General features: G+C 37.0%; 1 protein-coding gene across 12 annotated transcripts in view; it reads right to left on the bottom strand.

Annotated features, from left to right (window-relative positions):
- EYA1 (EYA transcriptional coactivator and phosphatase 1) overlaps nt 1-25,678 on the bottom strand; it is a 353,650-nt gene that overhangs the window by 81,676 nt on the left and 246,296 nt on the right. For all 12 annotated transcript variants that reach the window (XM_032869202.1, XM_032869209.1, XM_032869210.1 and 9 more), the window contains one exon: nt 397-536. In XM_032869202.1, the coding sequence (XP_032725093.1) occupies nt 397-536 (140 nt within the window). The remainder of the gene's footprint in view (nt 1-396; nt 537-25,678) is intronic.

Below are 25,678 nucleotides of genomic sequence, written 5' to 3'. Positions count from 1 at the left end.
ATCCCAGGTTTTCGTTTCTCAATATATATGAGTGTGTCTTTAATTTTCAAAGTGGATTTTAGTAAGTCTTTTTAGTATGACAGTTAATTAAAATGACAATGATATAGAACAGTGTAAAAGAATTTTCCTCATGCAAAAGGATATAATTTACTATATTAAAGAGAAATAAACAGATGCTTTACATGTAGTTAAAATGTTAGAGAAAACAGAAGTTATTATTTTTAACTATAAGTAAAAGAAAAGAGAAAGAAAATGCTTTACTTATGATACAGAGAAGAAAGCAGTTACAAAGCATTTGGACATCTTGATGACGGCCATTTACATTACAGATGTCTAGAACCACCCTTTAACTACCAAGATACCTTGTTATTTACCAGGGCACTGGCAATGACATACCTCGAGGTCAGAATCCGGGGGAGGTGAAGGATTATTGTTTCTTCGGCCCCGTCCACGGGACTTCCCATCTGAACTTCGGCGCAATCGATCAGAATCTGAGTCTTTAATGGGTGTTGATGGGCTGTGGATTGTACTGTACTCTGTAGAAATACAGAAAGGCCTTTCATCTTTTGGTTCTATTACCATGGTGTCAAGATCAAACCTGTTTTAATTTTGGAGGAAGCTTGAAGAGTAAAACACATTTCATTCTGTTCCCTTTCGTTGCTGTTTACCTCCATTGATAAATAATTTATGAGATACTGAATACCAAGAATCCATTCTTTTGAAAGAATGTGTGATCAGAAATGAAAAAAAAAATTAATTGATAGTGCAAGATTGGAGGCTGTAGGAAGCTGTCTAGTTTTTCTTTGTGGTTCTCCATGATGAGACCAAGCTCATCCATCCCCACTTCCAAGTATGTGTTTTTCTTTCATTCCACACAAGCAGGGCCTAGTCAACCAAGAGAGGTTCACACAGGTGCCTTATCAGCTGCTCTCCCACCTATGAAAGGCTTCTGGTTCACAGAAAGAAAAGAAAAATCAACTCTGGGACAGGAAAAAACCTAATCCCAAGGCAGATATTTCTTTGAAAATTTCAAAATCTCCTTTTCTCCCTCATTTTATGTGAGAACAAAGGAGTGGCAAGATAAGGAAGAACAGACATATGGGCAATACCCATACCTTGAGAGCATTCATCACAGATTCTTACTGTATCTTAGTTTCTGAACCAAAAATCCCAAACAGAGAGCACATTAAAATTGCTCACCTGGGTAACTCAGAGAAATCACAGAAACAGTTATACAGAAACGACAAAATAAAGAACCACCCCTAACGAGCTACAGGAACGGCTGAGTAGTGGTGACTATAGAGTTGGGGTGGGGGCACTCTTACCCTGCTCCAAAATGAACAAAAACCCCTTATAATTTCTTCTTTTCTCCAGTCCATGCATTAAACAATTTCTACCTCCCCAAATGCTTTGCCAGATTTCTCTTCTGGATACCGTTTGGAATTTCCCAAGGTGGTATAAGGAATGATAATTCTTATTGAGATGTTGTTGATATTACATTTCACCAAACAGAAAAGTATTGAGAACAGCTGAATATCTGGTAGCCTCTGTTAATATACTATCATCCCTAACTGTATCCAGAAGGCCAGCCGTGTGTCAAACCATGTGGTCTCAGTATTACTTCCAAGTTTAAGGCTTGAGCCTTAGGAGGTAGGGTGGATAGGAATGGACTTCAACAGAGTAAATTCCACTTCTAAACCACATAGAACAGCCCTATATCTTCTGTTCAACTTTAAAATCCAAACAGATTCCTATCACTTTTGGATGAGACTTTTGCATGTCTTCTGCCATAGAAAACAAGACAGCAAACTTCTTCATATACGCCAGTCACTGGGTCCTTGTACCCAGGAACCACCATCATAACGTACAAGCTTGTTAATTAATTATGGCCAGAAAGTCCAAAACAACTTTTCACTACGTCAGCATATGTAGTTCCATGGGATGCATTTTTGAGCTAACCCATCTTGTAGAACTATCAAAATACAATGCTGGCTGGTCAAAGTTTAACATTCTCCAAATCCACATGTGATCCTTTTCTTACAGAAGCAGAGGACTGTGGCATCCTCTCCTCAAAATGTTTGAAGCCAAACATCTGCCTTCCATGTTTTATAGAGAATTAGTACCTCTGAAGAAATACATATTTTTAAGGAGCTCAGAGAATTCAAAGTTGTGTTTTGAAGAAAAAGTCTTGACCTCCTTCTTCTTTAAAAACTCTGTAACTACATCTCTGTGCAAACCTGGATAGCCACCATCTGAGACAGAACACATGCCAATTTCTTTACCAGTGTCAAAACAACATTTACTTTGCAACTGGCATAACTGGCATCTAAATTTGACGCATACTTCAAGTATTTGACTGCAAAGTCCATCTTCAGTTGTGAGTTCTCCACCTTTTGAGGTTCATATTTGAGAAAAGCTAAAAGATGTGAAGCAATGTATCATATTCTATCATGTCTTTTGCTTTGACTTCTAGCTAGTTTAGGGCGAATTTTTTTCTCCAAGTGTTTCATCTTACCAAGGTTTTCTTACCCTAGATTTCTCCTATGGATTACCCATTCCTTTAGTTTTTGGTGTATATTTCTTTATTCCTGTGTTAAAACCCAATTAAATCTTTTTAAAAATGTACTCCATCTTTCTTTTTTTTTGAAATAAAAATGAATATTAAATTGATTACTCAATTCTATAAACCTATCCCCAAAGAAACTAAGTTCAATGAGCAAAGTATACAGGTAGATTTCTTAATTATCTTATCTAAAGATTTTCCAGGTGGAAAAAAAGCCCTAAAATATGGACAATATGATACCTCTAAATATTAAAACACACACACACACACATACACCCCTTATAGGCTTCAACTTATTAGAAGTAATATAAAAGTTAAATGATGCAAGCTAGATTTAAAAAAATCTCTTCCTCTTTGTTCTATGAGGTGGGAATAAACACTTCTATTCTCCTAACCAGTTTTCTTGACTCTATTCTCCTTCCTTCTATTAGTGTAAAACAACTCAACAAATAATTTAATCTTCTAATCCACAGAAATCTCATGTTTCATTAAAATCCTTTCCAAATTATTCAACTTTACCCCCACTGAGATAATGAATGTGAAAATAGAAGAGCATTTATTCCATTTAACAAACAATGACTGCATGCCCATACTATTTCAGGCACTGTACCAAGAGCTTGAAGTATGATGATGTACCATACAGATATAGTCTTTTTGGAGCTTAAAATTCAGAGGAAGGCACTGATTTATGAACAAAAATAAGAGATTAGAAAACAATAGAGAAAGGGTCATGACATGAGAAAGGTAGAGTGCTGGCAGACCATAGAGCAAGTCCACATAACTTCGATTTACAGGATTATAGAAGCATCCTGAAGATGAAGAACAAACTTACCAGTAAAAAATGGAATATAAATGTTCTCCAGGCAGGGACATGAGCATGTGTGACAGTGGAGAAAGAGAGAAAGAGGAGGAGGGGAGAGGAGAGAGAATGTCAAAGAATTGAAAAAAAAAAAATTAATCTGACCTGATTCTACAGAGGAAGAATACAGAGATGAGGCTGGATTGGCAGGCAAGGAATTTAAGAATGGAGGGATGAAATCAAATTTCCAACTTAGATGGTTCTAGCTCCACTATGGGGCAGGTGCTGGAGGCAAGTCAAGAGTGAGAAGCAGAGACCAGCCAGGAGGATAAATCAGTGGGCAATTGGTGGCCCATGTAGGTAGTAGAGATAGGGAGAGCTACAGATACAAAGTGTCATTGGGAGGGAAAGGAAGAGAAAGAGGGAAGTCAAGGATGACACTGATGTTAGTGGTTTAACAATAGGGAAGGTGAAGGTATAAGGCACAAGGCATGGGTTTAGGAAGAAGGGATTATGGGGAAGTATGTAGATGAGAATTCACATTCAACTTTGAACGTACTGAACTTGAAGAGTCTGTGGTATTCAAGATGTCCAGTAGGCTGCTAGACTGCTCTGAAGCGGAGGAAAAATGTGGGCTGGGTTTAGGTTTGGAAATTGATGCCATACATAATGTGATTAAAGAAATGGGTATAATTAAAGACATGGAGGGTATGTAGAGGGACAGGCAGAGAAAAATGGGTAGGACATGAGGAAGAAAACAAAGGTTAGTGTGTTGTAGAGGAAAGAGTATGTCCCAAAGGAGAGAGTGATCAATAACTTCTGATCAGCCAAAAGATAAGCTAAAGTGAAGACTGACTCCAAGAGTACTTGGAGATTTAGAGTCGATGAGGTCTTTGGCACACATGGCAAAAGTATAGATTTGAGAAGTACTGAGGTGGTGGACTAGTGGGATAAAAATGAGATAGCAGAAGGTAGAAGAGTAAACAGGGGTTGTTACTGAAGACCCTATAATGGCCAGATTCAATAATTATATTTTAGTTCTTAGTCTTATTGTACTTTGCTGTGACTGTGCTGACCACTGGCTCTTCTAAACTGGGTTCCATTAGAGTAACTGACTTCTCGTCCTCCCACTTTTGCTTCTCATCCTCCCACTCACACTATTACTTCCGTCCCTTTAGAGATCTCTTCCTCTACCCAAAGCTTAAATATTAGTGTTTCTGTATTAGTGATACTCAAATTGATCTGGGACAAAATAAGAAGCTTGTATCAGGATGTTAATTAATGTGATGCTTCCTTCATCAAAAGTCTTGCTAAGATTAAAAACAGAAGTTGAAGTACACAGTGTGCTCGGTGATGCTGTTCATTATATTTTGAAGCAAATCCTCATGTCACATGGACTATTACTAAACAAAGTGGATAGGTGGCCAGTTGGTGGAGTATATCTTGAGCAGCAGTACAGGAGAATTTTCTCTATGGCTCTCTTATCTCACTACAAGCTCTCAGCAGTTTGTAGTATTTATAAGAGGGATTTCAATGATAACTTCAAGGCTGATGATTCTAAAGCCTCCGGATCTGTTGACCTGAACACCTCAGTGTTAGCTAACCCTCTCTACCCGAATACTCCATGGGCACCACAACTAAAGCTGACTCCACATGCAAGAGCCTCCTTCTCTCTTAATGAGTCTGCTTAATGTTACCAACATCTACCAAGTTTTTCAAGCCAGAAATTACTTGTTAGCTCCATCATCTAGACTAAGTTTTGTGGATGTTACCTTTTGAAAACTTTTTATTCCAAGTTCAGGCTCGCATCATCCCTGCCTCGATTCTTGCAACAGGTGGCTTTCAAGCTTACTACCCACAACCTTTCAATTACCACCTACACCAACATGACAGAAAACTTTAAAACTCTTCAATGCTCCAAACTCCTAGGGTAGAATAGGAAGGACAGTCTAGATTTTAGGATTTTAGGACACTGAGCTATGGACTCAACTGCTATGTTTCAAGTCACAATCCCACTGCTTATGAGAAGTATGACTTTGGATAAGTTAATTACCTTTTCTATGAGTCAGTTTCATCATCTGTAAAATCAGAATAAATGAGAAAAGTAAAACCAATATACATATAAAGGTAGTTAGAACTGGTGCATGACACTAGCACTCTACTATATTAGCTACCTTGAAACACAGAGAAGTCCCACAAAGTCCAACTTCTCTCTCCCCTTCATACTCTCCACTTCAGACAGTCACACCTAATTTTCTGAGTTCTCTGAACATGTCATGCTCTTTCATGACACTGAACATGCTATTCCACTTTTTTAGAATGCTCTTTCTTTATACTTACTACCCCTCCCCTGGTCTGTCTGTGAAATTCCCATGAACACCTAAAGTTCACATATGTTCTTCATGAATTTTCTATCTAAATCTGAGTCCCTGTTTTACAGTTATGTTTATCTCTGTTGTAGGGTTATACAATTTTTGCAATCATTTATGTCCATAGTAGATAACAACTTGAGTTATTTTGAGCAAATGTCTATTACTCCTGCTCTTAGAGGAAAGAAGCTGGTGGTATTCATTTTATATTCTGAGAATGCAGTGAGAGTCCAGAGCACCAAGTACACATTAAAAAAAAAAAAAAAGATGACTGAAAGAATGAATGTTTCTCAAGATTGGCTGTTGCTCTATTAAGTCTATGAAGATTACCTACCTAATTATTCCTACTAGCTAGTCAAAATATTTCAAAATGAGAAATTTGTTTTTAAAGCTTATTTAAACATTAATGTTTACATATTCAATCATAAAATTTTAGAACCTACATAAGATCATTAACATTCTTACATTTGTAAGTATTACTGAAGAGTTCCACAAATCCTTCAATATTGCAAAGGAAAACAGAACTGGAACTCAGAAGATTCCATTTAGTTCCTCTTGGCTCTCTCTGAGCTGAGTTCATAACTCCTACTTGAGTCTTAGGGACATTTCTTCCATGTTTTTTAACCTCCTGGTCTGTCAAATTGAGGACACAGCCTAGATGATTTAGCTTTAAAGTTTTATTATCTGTGATATACAATATTTACCACATCTTTCTAGCTGTTAGCTTTTATTCTTTCCCTCTTACATAGTCACCTTCAGACTAATCTATACAAAATACCATGGCAACACCAACCATCAGAATCCATCAGGGTTTACTGCTTACCGTACCTAGTACAAATTCCTTATCTGGTTTTATTTCTCATGCTATTCCTGGACATGTTAGCTACTTTCTTATATACATTGCCAAATAGTTTTCAAAAGGATTGTATCAATTTAAATTGGGTCAATTTTACCACAGCATTACACACAGTGGTTATTATTGTTTTAAAGAAGTCCTTGCTATTTTATTCGGTGTAGAATAGTAGTGGTTTTAATTAGGACATATTGGAGATACTTACAAATATGGGTTTCAAAATTATACTTCCCTTTATGAACTATCCAAATCCTTGGCAATTCTTTATACTCCTTTACTAATAAATATAAAAGTTTTAACCTCTTTTTAATATTTGTAGATACTTTTCCACTCGATAGCTCCTCAAATCTTCAAATGATGCTGGTATTTCCCTAAATTATGTTTTCCTTCACAGAAGTTTTTTTTTATTTTTATGTAGTCCTGCACTATATAAAGCACAGCCTGTTGGCCTGGTTGACTCCTTGAAGATTCATGGATAAGCATTTACATTTATTCTAAGTGGAGCAGAGAACTTTTGATCTAACTTTACACTCCTGGGACTATATATGCCAGTGGTAGTTGTAAAGGAAGTAGAATACAGGGTTCCTGCAAGCGCAATTCTCTTTGCTTTGGGAGGATGGAAGCTCTCCTTCCTCGTTTCTAAGTTTAACTGAGGTGAAAGACTACTCCTCTGAAACAGAATCAAGTAACCAGACTCTGTGTGGACAGGAAGTTCTTGCCACATATATAATGATAATTGGGTTGAGGCCAGGAAAGCTATCATCTCTGGCTAGACCCTGAATCTACACTAAGACAATACCAATTACAAGAGGAAGTACAGAGCTTTGTGGGATAGCCTTATAGAGATTACCTAAATTGAATGAACCTGATACATGGCAATCAATAGTTGTATTCCATTTGCTGCTATAGGGGACTCGGACAAAAAGAACAGGGTGTCTTACTTTCCTAAAAGCAGGTTACTGTCATGTTTGAGACTCAACATTTTAAGTATACGGACAGTTATACAGGTTGAGTGTGAAGATGTCAGCAACTGACCATGTGGCACCCCCAAACTTTGAGACTCTCAAAATCAATATATGTATATGTAAAAATCCTCTCAAAAGGGATGAATCAAGCCCAAATCAGGAAGATTGAGAGAAAGAATGCAGAGAGATTAATTCTGATTCCATGAGGAAAGGTTATTCTGATTACCCTGACTTTTCCCATAGGGAGGCCACAAGCCCAACAAATCCTAAACCACCATTGGGTTTATTTCTGTTTATAATTTTTAAAATTGGTTTTCCTATGAGGTTAAAAAAAAAAAAACTACTCTATAAAGCTGAGTTTGATTACTTTAAGGTAAATATGGGGTTGCATCTTACTCCAAGGATGGGTTCTGTAATCAATGAGCAAAGTAGGAAAACCACATATACTCAAAGTTTCCAGAAACCCTCTCTCAAATGGCTACACTGTGAGGTGAAAGGGCAGTGAAACCCACTGGTGGGATAGCGAGGTACAGATAACATAGGTACCCAGAGAGAGGCATGGAGCCGACTTGCCCACAATATTTTTTTTTTCTGTCTCTATTCGCTAATGAAAAAGATAGCAATTTTTTTTAAATGGTCAGATAGTAAATATCTTGGGCTTTGTGTAACTTAACTCTGCCATTATAGTGGAAAAGCAACCACAGACAAAATATTAATAAAGGAACAGGGTGGTGATGTCTCCAAAAGCAGGGGAAACAAAAGGCAAAAATTAGCTATTGGGACTTATCAAGATGAAAGGCTTTTTGCACAGCATAGGAAACAGTGGACAAAACCAAAGCACAGACTACAGAATGGGAGAAGATATTTGCAGATGTTTTATCAGATAAAGGGTTGGTTAGTACCCAAAATCTATTAAGAAATTATCAAAGTCAACATCCAAAGAACAAATAATCCAGCCAAGAAATGGCAGAGGACGTGAATAGACATTTCTCCAAAGAAGACAGACAAATGGCCAACAGACACATATAAAATTGCTCAACATCACTAAGCATCAGGGAAATACAAATAAAACCACAATAAGATATCGCCTCACACCAGTTAGAATGGCTAAAATTAACACGTCAGGTAATAACAGATGTTGGTGAGGACATGGAGAAAGGGGAACCCTCCTACACTGTTGGTGGGAATGCAAACTGGTGCAGCCACTCTGGAAAACAGTAAGGAGGGTCCTCAAAAAGTTGAAAATAGAGCTACCATACAACCCAGCAATCTCACTACTGAGTATTTACCCTAAAGATACAAATGTAGTGATCTGAAAGGGCATGTGCACCCAAATGCTTACAGCAGCAATGTCCATAATAGCCAAACTATGGAAAGAGCCCAGACATCCATTGACAGATGAATACAAAATACAATGGAATATTATTTAGCCACAAAAAAAAAAAAAAAAAAGGAAATCTTACCATTTGCAACAATGTGGATGGAACTAGAGTGGGTTAATCTAAGTGAAATAAGTCAGAAAAAGACAATTATATGATTTCATTCATGTGGAATTTAAGAAACAAAACAGTAGAGAATAGAGGAAGGGAAGGAAAAATAAAACAAGATGAAAACAGAGAGGGAGACAAACCATAAGAGATTCTTAACCATAGGAAACAAGCTGAGGGTTGCTGGAGGGGAAGTGGGATAACTGGGTGATGGGCATTAAAGAGGGCACATGATGTAATGAGCACTGGGTGTTATATGCAAATGATGAATCACTAAACTCTACCTCTGAAACTAGTAATACTTTTTAAAAATTGATTAAATTGAATTTAAAAAATAAACAAGTATGGTGGTGTTCCAACAAACCTTTATCAAACAGATTTGGCTTGTGGGAGTATATAATTGTATTCATTAGGGAAATAGTGTGTTAATATGACATTCCAGTAAGTGACTCCCTTATGACTATGCGATTTAAGTGACTGTCACCTTACTTCTCTGGGTGATATTGCTTCTTCAACATTGCTGCAAACCTTAAATGTTAACATCATGATACAAATAATAAGTGAACCATGTTGCCAAACTAACTGGAGAACAAGGTCCAAAACAAGGTGCTTATTTTTTTGGAATTCAAAATAAATAGAAAAGGAATTTAATATGTACTTTTTTAAAAATACATATTATTCCAGGTGGGAAGTGACCACCAGCAGCCATGGTATCAATATATATCTACTTTGAATATGCAAACAAGGTTCTGTTTTTCTCATGAACACAGTAACTTGGCATGCAAAATAGATCAGAGTCTCCTTGGGTTGGTAGGAACACCGGACGCATATATCGTGCGAGTGATTTTGTGTCCTCGTCTCTAGCAGAATGGCCCTAGGCAGGCACCAAGCCTAAAGAAACTGCTGTAGGTTGGGCACTGCTCTAGGTGTGTGGCCTTGGGGATGCTTTCTTACAGGGCTCTTTGTAGTTGACAGAATCTGGAGGACACAATCACAAGCTACCCCAGCAGGCAAGCACATCAGGGACACTGGGTGATGAGCTAAGCCGTCTTTCTAAGAAAAATTCAAATGCCCAGCCATTTTCCACACAGGAAAATTAGGAAATTTAGGTGAAAGATCCAATGACAAAGGGGCAGGTAGGCCTTTCCCACTGAGCACTTAGATGTCCTGGGCTAACCATGACCTCTAATAACTGAATCTGAAGAACATTCCTCCGCAGGCTCACCTCCAGCCCTCTGACGACAGGCTTGCCTCTGCCCTCTGACGACATTTTGTAAAATGGATTCTCTTCTCCTGTAAGGCCATCGGGGGAGGGCTGCCTGGAATCAACCTCTCTACTCAGACCCCCTCAGAGCTGAAAACTGAAATTCCTACTATTATCAAGCCTCTAGAGAAATTCCAGTGGTGGCCTAAACTTCCTGCTTGAATTCCTCTGTGTCAGAATGCAATACCACAGACAACGAAATGTGTGTGCATGTACACATTCGCTCAGCTACTTTCATTTCCCAGTAAGAGGGCAACAAAGTTGGAAACCTTTGAAAAAGTCTTTATAGACAGCGTTAAATTAAAAAAAAAAAAAATCCTTGAAACAAATCATTCTTGTTTGCAAGCCCAGGCGCCATGCTTGGCCCTTTCATGTTTTGCATTTATGCTCGCTCCCCTGGTCAACTCATGCAGACATGTAAGGTTTAAATGGTATTTGTGATGAGTCACAAATTTACGTCCTGAATTTTCCTACCCAACAGACTTATCCACTGAACAACCTACTTGCCATCTTCCCCTGGATTTCTAACAGCCAGGGCACCACAAACTTAACACGTGCTCAACAGAAATCCTGATTTCTCCAACAATACCTTCTCTTCCTGCCATTTCTACCATATTAATAAGTGGCAAATGCCCTTTTTCAGCTCTTTGGGCCCAAAACTTTGGTGTCATAATTCCTCTCTTATTATTCTTCACATTAAATCCACCAACAAATCCTGATAGCTCTACTTTCCAATCTCTCTAAAATCTGACCACATTCACCACCTCCTCCCCTATCATCTGAGCCAGCCCAAGCTCCCTCTTCTTGGGCCACAGGAGCCATCTCCTGCGTGACCACCATGCCCCTTCTTCCCTTGCTTATTCTCAGTCCAACAAGCAGACAGATTCTATTTTAAATATAATGACACCATGTCACTTTTAGGCTTAAACACTTCTCACCTCATTCAAAACAAACAAAAAATCCAAAGTCTTCCAGGTGCCTACATGGCTTCTATGATCCCGCTTCTTACCTCCCTATCCCAGGCCCCTCCCACTCTCCACCCCAGAGTGATCCAGTGACACTGGCCTTCCTGTTGCTGCTCCATCCACCAAGCACAGTCCTGCCTCCAGGCTTGGGGAACTGCTGTTTACTCTCCCAGAACACTCCCCCATCCCACCGCCAGGACTCAGAGGGGGCGTGCTCTCTACTCAGTAATTTTGGGTCTCAGCTCAAATGTCACCCTGCCAGACCATGCTTCTGAAAGAATCTGTCTGTCCTAACTCTATCTGTTTTACAAACTGCTTCATCCTTCCAAGCACTTCTGACAGCCAGAGGCATTTTACATTGACTTGTAGTCTGCGTGCTGCCGAGTGCCCTGTGTCTAGAACAGTGCCTGGAATATACCAGAGGCTCCATAAACATCCAGTGTTGAATGAGCTGACAACCCAGCATGTGGGACATCCCTGGTTCACAAGTTGCACGTGATCATGGATAATCCTTCATGCAAATCTTATTTCACCATTCTCATAAAGAATGTATCAGAGTTAACTACTTATCCGTGTGCCTTCATGCTCATACTGGGAGGAGCTGACAGGAGGGGAACTTGGGTGCCTTGGTTCCTGATTCCATATTCTGGATTCAACTTATTTTATGCAGTGCAGAACTCGGAGTAGACCTTACCCTTCACTGGAAGAGGCCACATTAGGGTTGACAAGTAGACAGGTGGATTGAACACGGCTTCCTCTAGGCTCTGAGATTATTTCTCTCACTCCATCTGCCTTCTCTGGCTTCACACACCTGACTGAACCAGTCTTGACTTTTCTCAGAGAGCATGTCACTTCCCCAAGCCAGAACACTTGCTTCACGGCCATAAAGACAAAGAGACGACAGAGTCACTGAAGGGCCCCTGCCTGGGGAGGTCTGGGGTCAGAGAGGGAGCTGCCTGGAACTGAGGCTTAGCAGCATGGATTACGGAACCTGTACAGACTCCAAAAATGTGACCTCTTCCCTTTCAATTTTTAGGAAATAACCCACCTGTGGAGGGGATGGATCTTGCAAACTTTGGTCCATTTCCACATCCTCCTTAACTTACTGAACATGGAAAATTGAGTAGTTCACATTTCACTGTGGTAGACAGCATAACCTACAAATTCAGACAGTAGGATCTGAACAGGCTTGGTAACTTGTCATTTGTAGAATTAGCCAACATGTTAGTGTTGTGGTGGGAAGTAAATTGTTCAAAGTCGTCTCTCTGGGCTCAGTTATCTTACTCATAAAGATGATCACAAAGTGATTTGTCAGCTCAAAAAGGATTTCATTCTTCGGTGACATTTATATATAGTGTGTTTATTCTGATGGAAATGATACCACCGACGAGCCCATTTAAAAGGGTCTATTTCTCCAGCCTTGAATAGATACCCCATCTCTATCCTCTGTCCCTCACCCATTTACATCATTCAGTGCTGAGGATAAATTTCATTCCTTTCATTGGTTTTTTTCTCCAAATGCTTTATATAAGATATCTCTGTTCTTATATTCTTCCAGAGCACTTTGCTGCTTCTAGCATGACATTTTAAAAAATATAACGTTTGTTAGGTTTGGCTATTTACATAAATGCTCCTTGAGGATAGGGAAGAACCATCCTATTCTCTGTATCCCTTCAGAACCTAAGACAACTTTATAATTAAGAGCTGCTCTATGAATACCTAATGGAATGTTGAGGAATATCTTTAAGCCCTCACTCATATTTGAAAGGAGAAGAAACTGTGTTTTCGGCCTTTCCTTCAATTAGGGAACAGGGTAATGAAATTTAATAGCAAGATTAAGGAATAAGTCTCAAGAGAAATGTGCTTCCTCGATAACCTTTATCAATATTAAAAGTGAGTCAGGGGAGGTAATTAGATGAACAAATGTACTGAAACAGACGCTTTAGGGAAAACATTAACTGGGAAACTGGAAAGCAAAGAGACTCCACAGAAAGAACATTCTTAGAATACTGAAAGGGAGAACATTTAAAATGTCATCAGGGATGGAAAAGAAAATAAACTGCACAAGTTGAAAATAATGTCAGTGGTAAAGAAAATGAATTCTTACATTTGGGAGCCATTTTGCAATTCACAATGTGTTTTTTATATAAATTAGCTGGACTGAAACACATAACAAGCCTATTAGACACGGCAGTTTGGGGCTTTGAGCAAAGAGAAGAAAAGATGAGCAGGTGTGTGCTCTTGTGAAGCTGTAATTATGAGAATCTTGAAGTGGGTTTTTGTGCACATATTAACCAAAATGGCAACATTTACAAACATGGTGATGATGGAAGATTTAGAAACTAAGTGCTTCCTGAATATGGAGCGGATGGGGTAAATCGATTTTTCTCACTCCTATTCTTATTGAATAAAACATTTCAGTTCTTAATTGTATTTTCCAGATAATTTATATCTTACTGGTATCCAGAATGGGTTTAAGATAATGCACGAAATAAGTACACAATAACTATATGGAAATTTAAAAAAACGAATGACTACATTAGAAAAAAAATACTGAATTGGAAAAGGTAAAATAAAACCAGGAGACAGAGTGGTCAGCACATGTCTGCTTGCCTGAAGGTCTGCAGTCAATGGCACACGGAATTCTAAGACTCAGGGGTATATATAATGAGACTGTCAATTTTTCTATAGAAACCTAGGTATTTCTAGCACAGAGATGAGACAGAAATGCCTCCCAAGACTGCTTACTGAAAGGATGTTAGTGTGATGCCAGGAACATACCCTCATGGTAAAGGAAAACAACTGGTTTCATATGATTCTTACTTGTCGGGAGAACCACAGCAGACTTCATAGGGCTAACTCAGTACTTAGATTGCAGAGCTGGGCCGGGGGGGACCTTGCTTATTTTAAGGGTAAAACTGAAAATATCTAGAAGAATGAAGCTTTATGTGCCCTTCTGGTAGCTGACAGAAGCAAGTATCTCCTTGAGTGTTAAGAAGCAATGAGGTAAGATGTTATACTCCAAGTTACCTGAAGTGGAGCTCCTCTTGGTTGCTCAGTTGAGTGGAGACAGATATGTTTTACTAAGTTACCTGTGTTGAGAATAGAAACAATATTCTCTTATGAAAATAAAGGGACCTAACCAGGGAAGATTCCCATGTGGAAGGCCACAGCCGAAGGGAATGTCTCACGATAGTCCTCAAAAAGCTGCTTGGGATTCTTATAGATCTACCAAGTAATAGGCTATCAAGCCTTCAAAATTATATGCCACAGAGTGTGACCATGACAATGTTATACTGGGAGATGTTTTAAGTGGGAGTTTTTGCTGTCTTGGACAAACAAACAAACAAATGAACAAAACCCAGAAATCTCAGCAAGGTCTTAAATAAATTACATTATACTATATTATATTATATTCTCAGTAAATATTACCTTATTAAAGAGGAGAACACTTAAAGGAATCTTAACAACTTTAAGTTATCAGCTATAGAACTCTCCCATAGAAACTTGGGTAAAATAAACTAAACACAAGTAGACTTGTTGACTAATGTTATAGGATTAACCAGAAGTCAGAGATCAATAAATATTATTTGAACTAATGTTAGAGAACTGTTAGACTTCTCTATCTGTATTCTACAACCATTACTTCCCTTTTACACCATCACTGATTGTGGTCTCCCTGGTAAATTAATTCTTCAGTCAAAGTCTAGTAACTAAATCAAGAGAGATTTCTCACTCCTGGAATACAGCCATTGTCTCCAGTACTCTGTGGACAACCTCATAGAAACTTCTATCATCCGTCCTCACACATTTCAGCCTCTCCCAGTCATACTACGTGGAGGAAACTGGTCAACCACATTTCGGGAGCTTCAGCGTCTGAAACAACTACAATGCACAATGCGCCCCATTTCTTCCCTTCAAGAGGGAAGAAAACACACTGACTCCCTATTGCCAGGGATCTTGCCCTTTTTGTCCCCCCTATATCCCCTGGGCCAGGCACAAGGCCTGGCACAGCTTAGCTTTTATAAATGTCTGCTAAATGCACACATGGAACAAATGAACACTTGAGGGCCTAGTGGGCGTCCGTCACTTTGCGGGCCACTTACATAACATCATCCTCACATTCATCCCATACACATGAGCAGGGTTATCCTCATTTAATGAAAACTGATATGCTGAAGTGCTAAGTGACCTGCCCAGAGTAAATAATAGAGCCAGGATTCAAATCCAGGTTAGCCCAACCCCAAATCCTTAGCCACCACTCCTTTTTCTTAATTAATACCTTGAGACGGTGCAGTCCCCAAGTTCACAGGTATCCCTTGTGGGGGTGGGGGTGGGTGGAGACTGGTTCCGAGACCATTATGACTAGGAAACATGTCCATTATGTGCAGTTCTCAGTGGGTATTAGTATCAAAGGATCTGGAAAGACCTCAGGTACAGGAAAACCCTGATAATTTTAAAACCTAACAATTTGTCTCCCTAACTGATCCTGCTTGCGAACTCATTAAGGGCTCTCTGTCCCCATCTTTCGCAGACAGCAGTGCTGCCCAAAGCAGTGGGGCAAAGGCCACGCCACATCATGCTGTCTTCCAAGGCTGCCACTCCAGCGTGCCATTAAGAGACGCTGGCAAGGATGGGTGATGCCGCTTTGGAAAGATATCCTTATTTCCAGATTCCTTATTCATAATCAGGAAAGTGAAGATCTTCAGCAAAAGAACCTGTAAGGTCCCTTCTAACTTTAAAATTCCCTACTGCCCAATTGCTTCGTGATAAAGTTGCTCAGGTGGATTTGTAGAGACAAGAGAGTTGTCAATTTACAAATCAGCCATGTTTTATGTTTTTTGGTCTTTTATTGTTGTTGTTGTTTTGAAAGAGAGAGTGCTTGAGACCAGGTTGTACATGGGGAGGGGCAGAGGGAAAGAGAGAATCCCAAGCCGACTTTATCCCTAGTGTTGAGCCCAAGGTGGGGCTCGATGCCACCACCCTGAGATCATGACCTGAGCAGAAATCATAGAGCGGGTGCTTAACCAATTGAGCCTCTCAGGTTCCCCTGCTTTACATATATTTAAAATGGTTTTTGGAACCCAGAAGCTATTCTCCACAGAGACAACGGCAGACGGGATTGCTAAATCAATCCATCATGTCAATCAATAACATGATTATCAAATCAATAACCCAGGTGACTACTGCACATACACATTGCAAAATATTAGAAAATAATACTCAAACATCAGCACTTACATAAAAGGGAACAACAGTAAAATCCGTCCTAACTACTGGTACTAAAGAAAATGCAGTTTTAATTTTATGAAGAGATACTTGATAAAGTTTCTGGAGGGGTCATATAAATATTTTTAAAAGTGTTAGAAGGTGACTGTACTAGATTAAGATGCCTACTTACACTTTAAGATGGATGGCTTCCCTTTTCCTTGATAAAATAATAGCATCACCCCTACACTTACTACTCATCACCATGAGATCCAAGTGGAAAAAGAAAAAAGAACTTGGAAATGTAGAGAACCAGATCCTCCGGGAAACATAGGGGACAGTAGAGATGTTGTGAGAAACTGTTCTCTAAGCAAGTCCATGACAGGTAACTATTAAATAGGATAAAGAGGGAGTGGAGAGAGTGCGCATTCAGGAAAAGTATGCATTTGGTTGTTGGGTTATTCAAGATATCTACAAACTGATCCTGTAATTCAGGAAATACTATGGGGTGTCTGGGTGGCTCAGAGGGTTAAGCCTCTGCCTTCGGCTTGGGTCATGATCCTAGGGTCCTGGGATCAAGCCCCGCATTGGGCTCTCTGCTCAGTGGGGAGCCTGCTTCTCCCCACTCTCTGCCTGACTCTCTGCCTACTTGTGATCTTTCTCTGTCAAATAAATAAATAAAATCTTAAAAAAAAAAAAAAAGGAAATACTACAAGATACCTTAAATATACTATATACCACTTCTCTGTAATTTCAGACCTATACTATTTTGCAAGCAAAGAGAGCCTATTCAAATTATTTAACACATATTTAACTGAGTATCTGCTAATACATGCCTTTGCTGAGTTCTTTGAATAATTTAAGAAAATGAACACCAGATCGTTTCTGCCTTTTCTTTGTTTACATTTCCATTATTTTGCTTATTTGAAACCTCAGACACAGTGGTTTCTGGAACCAGCCTGCCTGTCTAAGTAAGAATTCAAGTTTGGGGTGCCTGGGTAGCTCAGTGGGTTAAGCCTCTGCCTTCGGCTGAGGTCATAATCCCAGGGGCCTGGGATCAAGTCCCGCATCGGGCTCTCTGCTCAGCAGAGAGCCTGCTTCTTCTCATCTCTCTTTGTCTCTCTGCCTACTTGTGATCTCTCTCTCTGTCAAATAAATAAATAAAATCTTTAAAAAAACAAAAAGAATTCAAGTTTGTAGTCAAGTTCTGGAGGTTAAATCCTCATGTTGCCATGGACCTCTCTACTTAGCTTATCTATCTGTAAAATGGGGATAATGATAACACTACCTATCTCTTGCAATTGGGTGAGAATGAACTAAGTTCACGCATGAACAGTGCTTAGAAAAATGCCTGGCACATAGTGTGTACTCAAAAAAAACCAGCTATTATTATACTTACTTATAAAATTCTTATCAAAAATACCTATTAATTTTTCTCTGTATATTGTTAAGTAAAAAAGTAAGGGACAAAACAGTATGTATTCTATTCTCTTTAAGGAAAAAGAAAAATAACAAACTAAACATACTTGAATGTGGGAAAAAAAAAAAGTATCCGGGGCAAGTGCTTTGTATATGTTTATATAAGGAACAAGTATCCCTGGAAAATATACAAGGAACTCAGCTGAAAAAAACTGGCTACAAAAGATTAAGGGAATTTTATTCTTCTCTGTAAATCCTCCTATACTTTTATAATTTTGTCTCATGTTCATATTTTCTTTAGTAAACTGCAAAAACTCACTAAACTTAAATTTTTGGCTATCAAACTGGGACTAAAAATGATAGCCATCAGTTTAATCTTTACTTATAAATTAATCCAAATAAATCACGGAGATGAATGGTACAGCACAGGGAATATAGTCAATGGTATTTTGATAGCAGTGTATGGTGACAGATGGTAGCTACATTTGTGGGGAGCACAGCGAAATGTACAGACCTATCAATTTACTATGTTGTACTCCCGAAACTCATGTAACATTATGTATTAACAATATTTCAATAAAAATACATAAATAAAATTACACCGTCCCCAGAAAATAAATGAAAGTCAACTCAAAACTTATCCACTAAACAAATCAATCCAAATTAAATGAGGCACAGGTAACTTTGTATGTTCTTTTCTCAACCATCTCCAAAGAAAAAAAATTTATCAGTAAATGCTGATGTCCTCCAACTTAAACAAGGAAACTTATTACATTTACCTGTGTTGGTCCCACAGGATGCTTAATGCTTTACAGAAACAACAAATCAATTAGCTACCAAAGAAGATAAAGTAATAAACGGGAAGGACAGTAAACGAATTTAACTAGCTCAATGATATATGCTTTCTTATTTGGAGTATTTATACACAAATCATATGTTAAGTATATATAGAAGAAAGAATGACATATTTGAATCCACGCATACTAAAACTGATTCCAAACTGAAAAAAATTAGTCAAACCAGTAATGAGGCACAAAATGGGAAAATTCTAAAACACTGAATTTTTTCACTCTTTGGAAACACAATCCAAAACTCAAAGATAAGGCAACCCACTTTTATGACTTTCCTCACAATATAAAATAAAAAATGAACTTTATTTTCAAGAATTTTATAATCTCATTAGGGTTAACACTGTGTTTCCTCTGGTGTGGGGGAAAAAAGCAAGCAAGCAAGAAAGAAAGCAAATGCCATCAAGACAAACAAACCCAACAACCCCAAACAAACATCTGTTTTGTTTTCTCACATCATAATAGCCTGACTATTTTAGACACAAATATTTGTTTTGCCGACAAATGTTTCCAGAATGTTAGTTAAAACTGTTTCAGTAAAAGAGTTTATTTTTGAGCTGAACAAATTGCAAACTTCTCCAAAGTCCACAAGGCATCAGCGAAAAAGAGCAAGTATGGCCTAAAGATTTTCAGAACTGCTCACTCGGCAAAACGGAGCAATCGAGACCCATGCTGTTGCAAACCTCAGGATCATTTCTGCAGTGGACAGATGTAGGCGTGTTCGGTTATATAGACGTGGCCCGAATTTCCTGCGTTTATAAGGCAGACGGCCTGCAGTTTCGTTTTTCATCCTGTCACACTGAATTCCTATGAGAGCTCAGAGTTCCCCTGCAACTTTGCACAAGAATGTTCCCGGTTTTCAGGCGCTTTGCTCTACTTTCGTGTGCCTTGGCAAGGATCAAAGAAGCAGAGGGAACAAATGGTTTCCCATGCATATTGAATTCCCTCTTATACTGATTTTTCCTCTGTCACTTGAAATTCAATATTGGCAAGATTCCCGTACATCACCTTAACCAGTAAATCGTCTGCATGTAGTCAGAGCATGAAAAGGTAGATTTCAACCGTCTACCTTTTTGGTAAGAATTCAAATGAACAAATCCTTTGAAAACCTGACTTTTCTATAGCATGCAAACCAAAACTCATTCCTAATGAACAAATAACTAGTTTTATTTTGCATTCACCTAAAATATTTTATTTCCCATTTATTTACTCTTTTCTCTCTGTTGGCTTTGTAGTATTTCAAAAGTACAATGTTATAGGTGATTTGTCCTTCCACAAGAATTTGGCCTCAAAATTCTCAATTAACTCAATAATATTTATAGTTTATTGAGCATGTAAGAGCTATGTACCTCATTTTCCTCATCTGTAAAATGGGGACAAATAGTACTACACCTCATGGTTATGTTATAAGATTACATGTAATGTAAAGTTCTAAAAACATCAATTACATTTGTACTATGTATTATTATTATGATAGCTGTCGTAATTATTATGAAATGTTCTAAGATTTTTGACAAAAAATGTGTTCAAGCCAAATTGTTTAAGCAAAGTAAATGAATTATAAATAAGTTCATATTTTGATCATATAAGGAGAAATCATACAATAAAAATATTTTTAAAGAATGACTTTTCTAAGAAAGTCAAGTTAGAAAACTCCTTCATGACAATTATTCTCAAATGGTAGTTAAATAGTTTTTATCACCTTTTTGAAAAAAATGTATTTGGTTACTTTGCTAATAATACGCCTTAAAATTTTTAGGGTTTAATATAAGAAAATAGCATTCATCACATATCAGTGGCTAAAAGATGATACTATGTGAATTCAGATACTATCAAAAAAGAAAAACATCCTAAAATGCTTTTTTCTTTTTTCTTACCTCTGTATGTTTTTGAACATAGAAGAAAACCATTTGCTTTGTAAAGAATTGTTTCAAAAAAGAAATTTAAAAGAAATTTAAAATGAAACCCATCACTTAAAATTTAATGTAACCATGGGTTTAACTGTGATATGGTCTTACAAGACTTAGAATGGAATAAAAAAAGAAAAAGAGTTGATTCTGATAAAAATTTTCTCTTATAGATACTGGAATTTGAATTTGCCATGAAATACTCTTCTTCTCAGAAACTAAATACATTTCTAACAACAGAAAGCCATTTAATTGGAAAGATATGAAAAATTGGACAGCTGTCACAAATAATACATACTGTACTGATATCAAGTTTCTTATATTTTTCTCAAATAAAATGTTTATAAATATATAACTCTTCAAAGGGGAGGAGTTTGATGATAATGGAAATAAAAATATTTTGACCTAAATAAAAATAAATAGAAATATTAAATTTTGTGGGATACAACAAAAACAATACTTAGAGGAAACTGATAGCACTTACTGCATGTATTAGCAGGGAAGAAAGATTTAAAACCAATAACCTAAGCTTCAAGCTTTAGGAAACTGGAAAAGGAAGACCAAGTTAAATCAAAATAAAGCAGAAGAAATAATAAAAATCAGAGAAGTCAATGAAATTGAAAATAGGAAAATGATAAAGAAAAATCAATGAAATGGGAAGTTGGCTCCTGAAAAGATCAATAAAATTGATAAATCTCCAGCTAGGCTAACCAAAGCAAAAAAAAAAAAAGAGAAGACACAAATCATTAATATCAGAAGTGAAAAGACCATCACTAGCAATCCCTTAGACATTAAATGGATAATAAAAGAGCATTATGAATAACTCTATACCCACCAATTATAATGGTAAGAACCATTCCTTGAAAGACAATCTACTCACACAGAGAGAAATAGATAATCTGAATAGCTTTATATCTATTAAAGAAATTTAATCAATAATGAACCTTTCAAAACAGAAAGCACTGGGCCTAGATGGGTTCACTGGTGAATTCTACCAAATATTTAGTAAATAAATGATACTAATTTTTTACAATCTGTCTCAGAATATAGAAGCAGTAAAAACATTTCCTAATTTAGTCTATGAGGTCACTATTACCCTAATACCAACACCAGACAAAGACATTATAAGAAATGGAAACCCCAGGCCAATACGTCTCATGAACATAGATGAAAAGATTCTTAAAATATTAGCAAAACTGAATCCAACAATGTATAAAAGATTTATACACCATGACCAAGTGGGATTTATTCCAGGTAAGAAAAGCTGGTTCTACATTTAAAAATCAAATAATGTAATTCATCATATCAACAGGCTAAGGAAGACAAATCATATGATCATATCAACAGTGCAGAAAAAGCACTGGACACAATCCAACACATATTCATGATACAAACTCTCAGCAAACTAGGGGCAGAGGAAAACATCCTCAAGTACATTTTTTTTACATAAAAAAAAATGTACAAAGAACATGTAGCTAACAACACACTTAATGGTGAGAAACCAGAAGTTTTCATGGGAACAAAACAAGGATGTCTCCTCACCACTCCTGTTCAACACTGTATTGAAAGTCCTGGCTGATGCAATAAGATAAGAAAAGGAAAGCAAATGATATTCAGAATAGGAAGAAAGGCATAAATCTGTCTTCATTCAAAAATGACATAACTGTTTACATAAAAAAGGAAATACCAAAAAATCAACATGAAAAACTTCTGGAACTCATAAGTGATCATAGTGAAGTTTCAGGATACAATATACAAAAGCCAATTGCTTTCCTAGATACCTGCAATGAGCAATTGGAATTTGAATGAAAAACGTTATATGATTTATTAGCACCAAAAAAGAAAGATAAATCTAAAAATATGTATAAAATCTATATGAGGAAAACTATAGGACTCTGATGAAAAAGTAAATTAATGGAGAGATATTCCATGTACATGGATAGGAAGATTCAATATTGTCAAGATTCAATATTTTCAGTTCTTTCCAACTTGATCTATAGATTCATGCAATTCTAAACCAAATCTAAGTAAGTTAGTTGATGGATACTGACAAGCTGACTCTAAAGTTTATGTGGAAAGGCAAAAGACCCAGAATAGCCAACACAATATTGAAGAACACAGAAGAGTGATACTCCCCATCTAAAAGACTTACTCAAAGTTACAATAATCAAGATAATGTGGTAATAGGAAAAGAATAGACAAATAGATCAATGAAAGAGAACAGAGAGCCCAGAAATAGACCCACACAAAGTTTGCCAACTGATCTTTGACAAAGAAGTAATAAAGCAAGTGGAGCAAAAGATAGGCTTTTCGACAAATGGTGCTACAAACACTGAGCAACCACATGCAAAAATAAATAAATAAGTAAAAAGGAATCTAGAAACTGACCTCTATTTTTCACAAAAATTAACTCAAAAAGGATCAGAGACCTAAACTGAAATAGCAAAACTATGAAACTTTTAGATTACATAGGAAACAAACTAGGTGACCTTGGGCTAGGCAATGAGTTTCTAGATATAAAACCAAAAGCATATTCCATGAAAGAGAAAAACGCCTAAAATTGACTTGATTCAAATTAAAAACTTAAGCTCTTTGAAAGATACTGTTAAGAAATACAAGAACTCTTAAAACTCAATAATAAGAAAACAAGCTCATTAAAAAGTGGGTACAAGATTTGAACAGGCACCTTACCAAAGATATACAGAGCAAACAAACATATGAAAACATATACAACATAATATTTCATTAAGGGAATGCAAATTAAAACAACTAGATACTGCTACATACCTATTAGAATGGCCAAAATCTGAAATACTGACGACACCAAATGTTGACGAGGTTGTGAACAGGATTCTCATTCGTTGCTTATTGGTTCACAAAATGGTGTACACTTTGGAGGACAATTTGACAATTCCTTATAAAACTAAACATATTCTTATAATACAATTCAGTGATCATGTGGCTAGGTATTTACCACCCAAGTGATTTGAAAACTTATGTCTATACAAAAAAAGTTGAGCATAAATATTTATAGTAGCTTTATTTATAATTGCCAAAATTGGAAGCAACCAAGATGGCTTTCAGTGGGGGCAGGGGGAGGCTAGCATTGCTAGTTGAGGGGTAGGTGTGATTTTCTTGAGCCCAATAAGTAAATTACAATGTTGCTAAATAACCAGATAAACCTCACCATATTTCTCAAGGTAAGTGAATACTTACATATTTCCACCAGAAGATGTAAATTTTATTTTATTAAGATAGTCAAAACATGACTAACAAACTCATTTTTTAAAATAAAGATTTATTTATGTATTTGAAAGAGAACATGTGAGACAGCGGGGTGGTCGTGGGGTGGGGTAGGGGAGACAAAGGGAGAAGGAGAATCCCAAGCAGACTCCCCATTGAGCATGGAGCCTGATGCAGGGCTGAATCCCATGACCCTGAGATCGTGACCTGAACCGAAATCAAGAGTCAAACACTTAACTGACTGAGCCACCCAGGTGCCCCAAAATCATTTTATTTATTTATTTATAAAAAGATTTTTATTTATTTGACAGATCACAAGTAGGCAGAGAGGCAGGCAGAAAGAGAGAGGAGGAGGAGGCAGGCTCCCAGCTGAGCAGAGAGCCCGATGTGAGGCTCAATCCCAGGACTCTGGGATCATGACCTGAGCCGAAGGCAGAGGCTTTAACCACTGAGCCACCTAGGCGGCCCCCCAAAATCATTTTTAAAAATGAATACAAAGGATTTAAATTGCCAAGAGTAGATCTTAAAAGTTCTCATTACAAGGGAAAAAATCTGCAACTACATATGGTAGTGGATGTTAACTGGACTTACTGCAGTGAACATTTCACAATACGTACAAATATCATATCATGTTGACACCTGAAACTAATGTTAAATATCAATTATATCTCAATAAAAAAAGTTGCTGTTCTAAGTTTTTAAAATGAATTGAAATTTTAAGATTAAACTTTCATGTTCAAGTTATATTATTTTGAATGTATTACACATATCTACGCAAAGGAGACTATAGTTTTCAATATTTAATTATAAACACATTAAAATAATTTTTGAACTTAAGATTCACGAGGAGATACATGTTTCTAAGTGATACTGCTTAATACCATAGACTTAAAAGCTAGCTATTCTTCATAACTTTAAAAATGCATAACACCAAATAATCAGTCCTTATATGTATGGCCTGAAAAATCCTTGCAAGATTATCTTTACATATTCATTATGACCTAAAAATTCCATGAACAATACAAGGACAGATATTATAAAGCATGGGAGGAAGCCACATGTATACATTGTGCATCATTCTGTACTGTATAATTCCTTGAAACTGAAAGGCAGAAACTTGGCCATACAGAAGACCAGATCATACCTAGAGTCTAATTTTCCAATGTAGAAAATAATGACCTTAAACCTAATAGACTATTAAAAGAAAAACATCTGAAATTATTTCAACAAAATAGACATGATTTTAACCATTTTTTATTTCTATCATAAGACAAAAACGTTAGGTTATATGTTATAAATCATTGATTCCTTCTAATTCTTCAATGATTTTATGGATTCTATCATTCAAAACTTCCTTTTTATCAAAGACCAGTCTACAATCTTACATAATTAGTAAGAAAGGAAAATTAACACCAAAAGACTTTGGCGGAATCCACAGTTATACTGCAAATGTAAATAAACAAACGAACCCAAACCTCTAAAATCAGACTAACTCTTCCTTGAATTTCTCAAGTAATCTACATTTCTTTTTAATGTAGAAACTCCCTGAACCTTCTACTTCATAAGGAAGGGTGATCCATACATTTATTTTAGTGGGAAGTGGTAAATAAAAAAAACTTGAAAAATATTATTTTCTCCCCAGTTCAATTCATTCTTATGCTGTAGCCATACACTGAAATTGAAATGAGTACCTGAAACACTAAGCATTGATTCAAATAAAATCTAAAATAAATAATTTAATATTGAAAATCATATAGACATTTTGAGGGGTGCCTGGGTGGCTCAGTT

The sequence above is a fragment of the Lontra canadensis genome, unplaced genomic scaffold, assembly GCF_010015895.1.
Source record: "Lontra canadensis isolate GAN:19392208 unplaced genomic scaffold, GSC_riverotter_1.0 scaffold37, whole genome shotgun sequence".
Taxonomy (NCBI): domain Eukaryota; kingdom Metazoa; phylum Chordata; class Mammalia; order Carnivora; family Mustelidae; genus Lontra; species Lontra canadensis.
The sequence above is the reverse complement of the archived record's forward strand: the minus strand, read 5'-3'. Positions and strand labels throughout refer to the sequence as shown.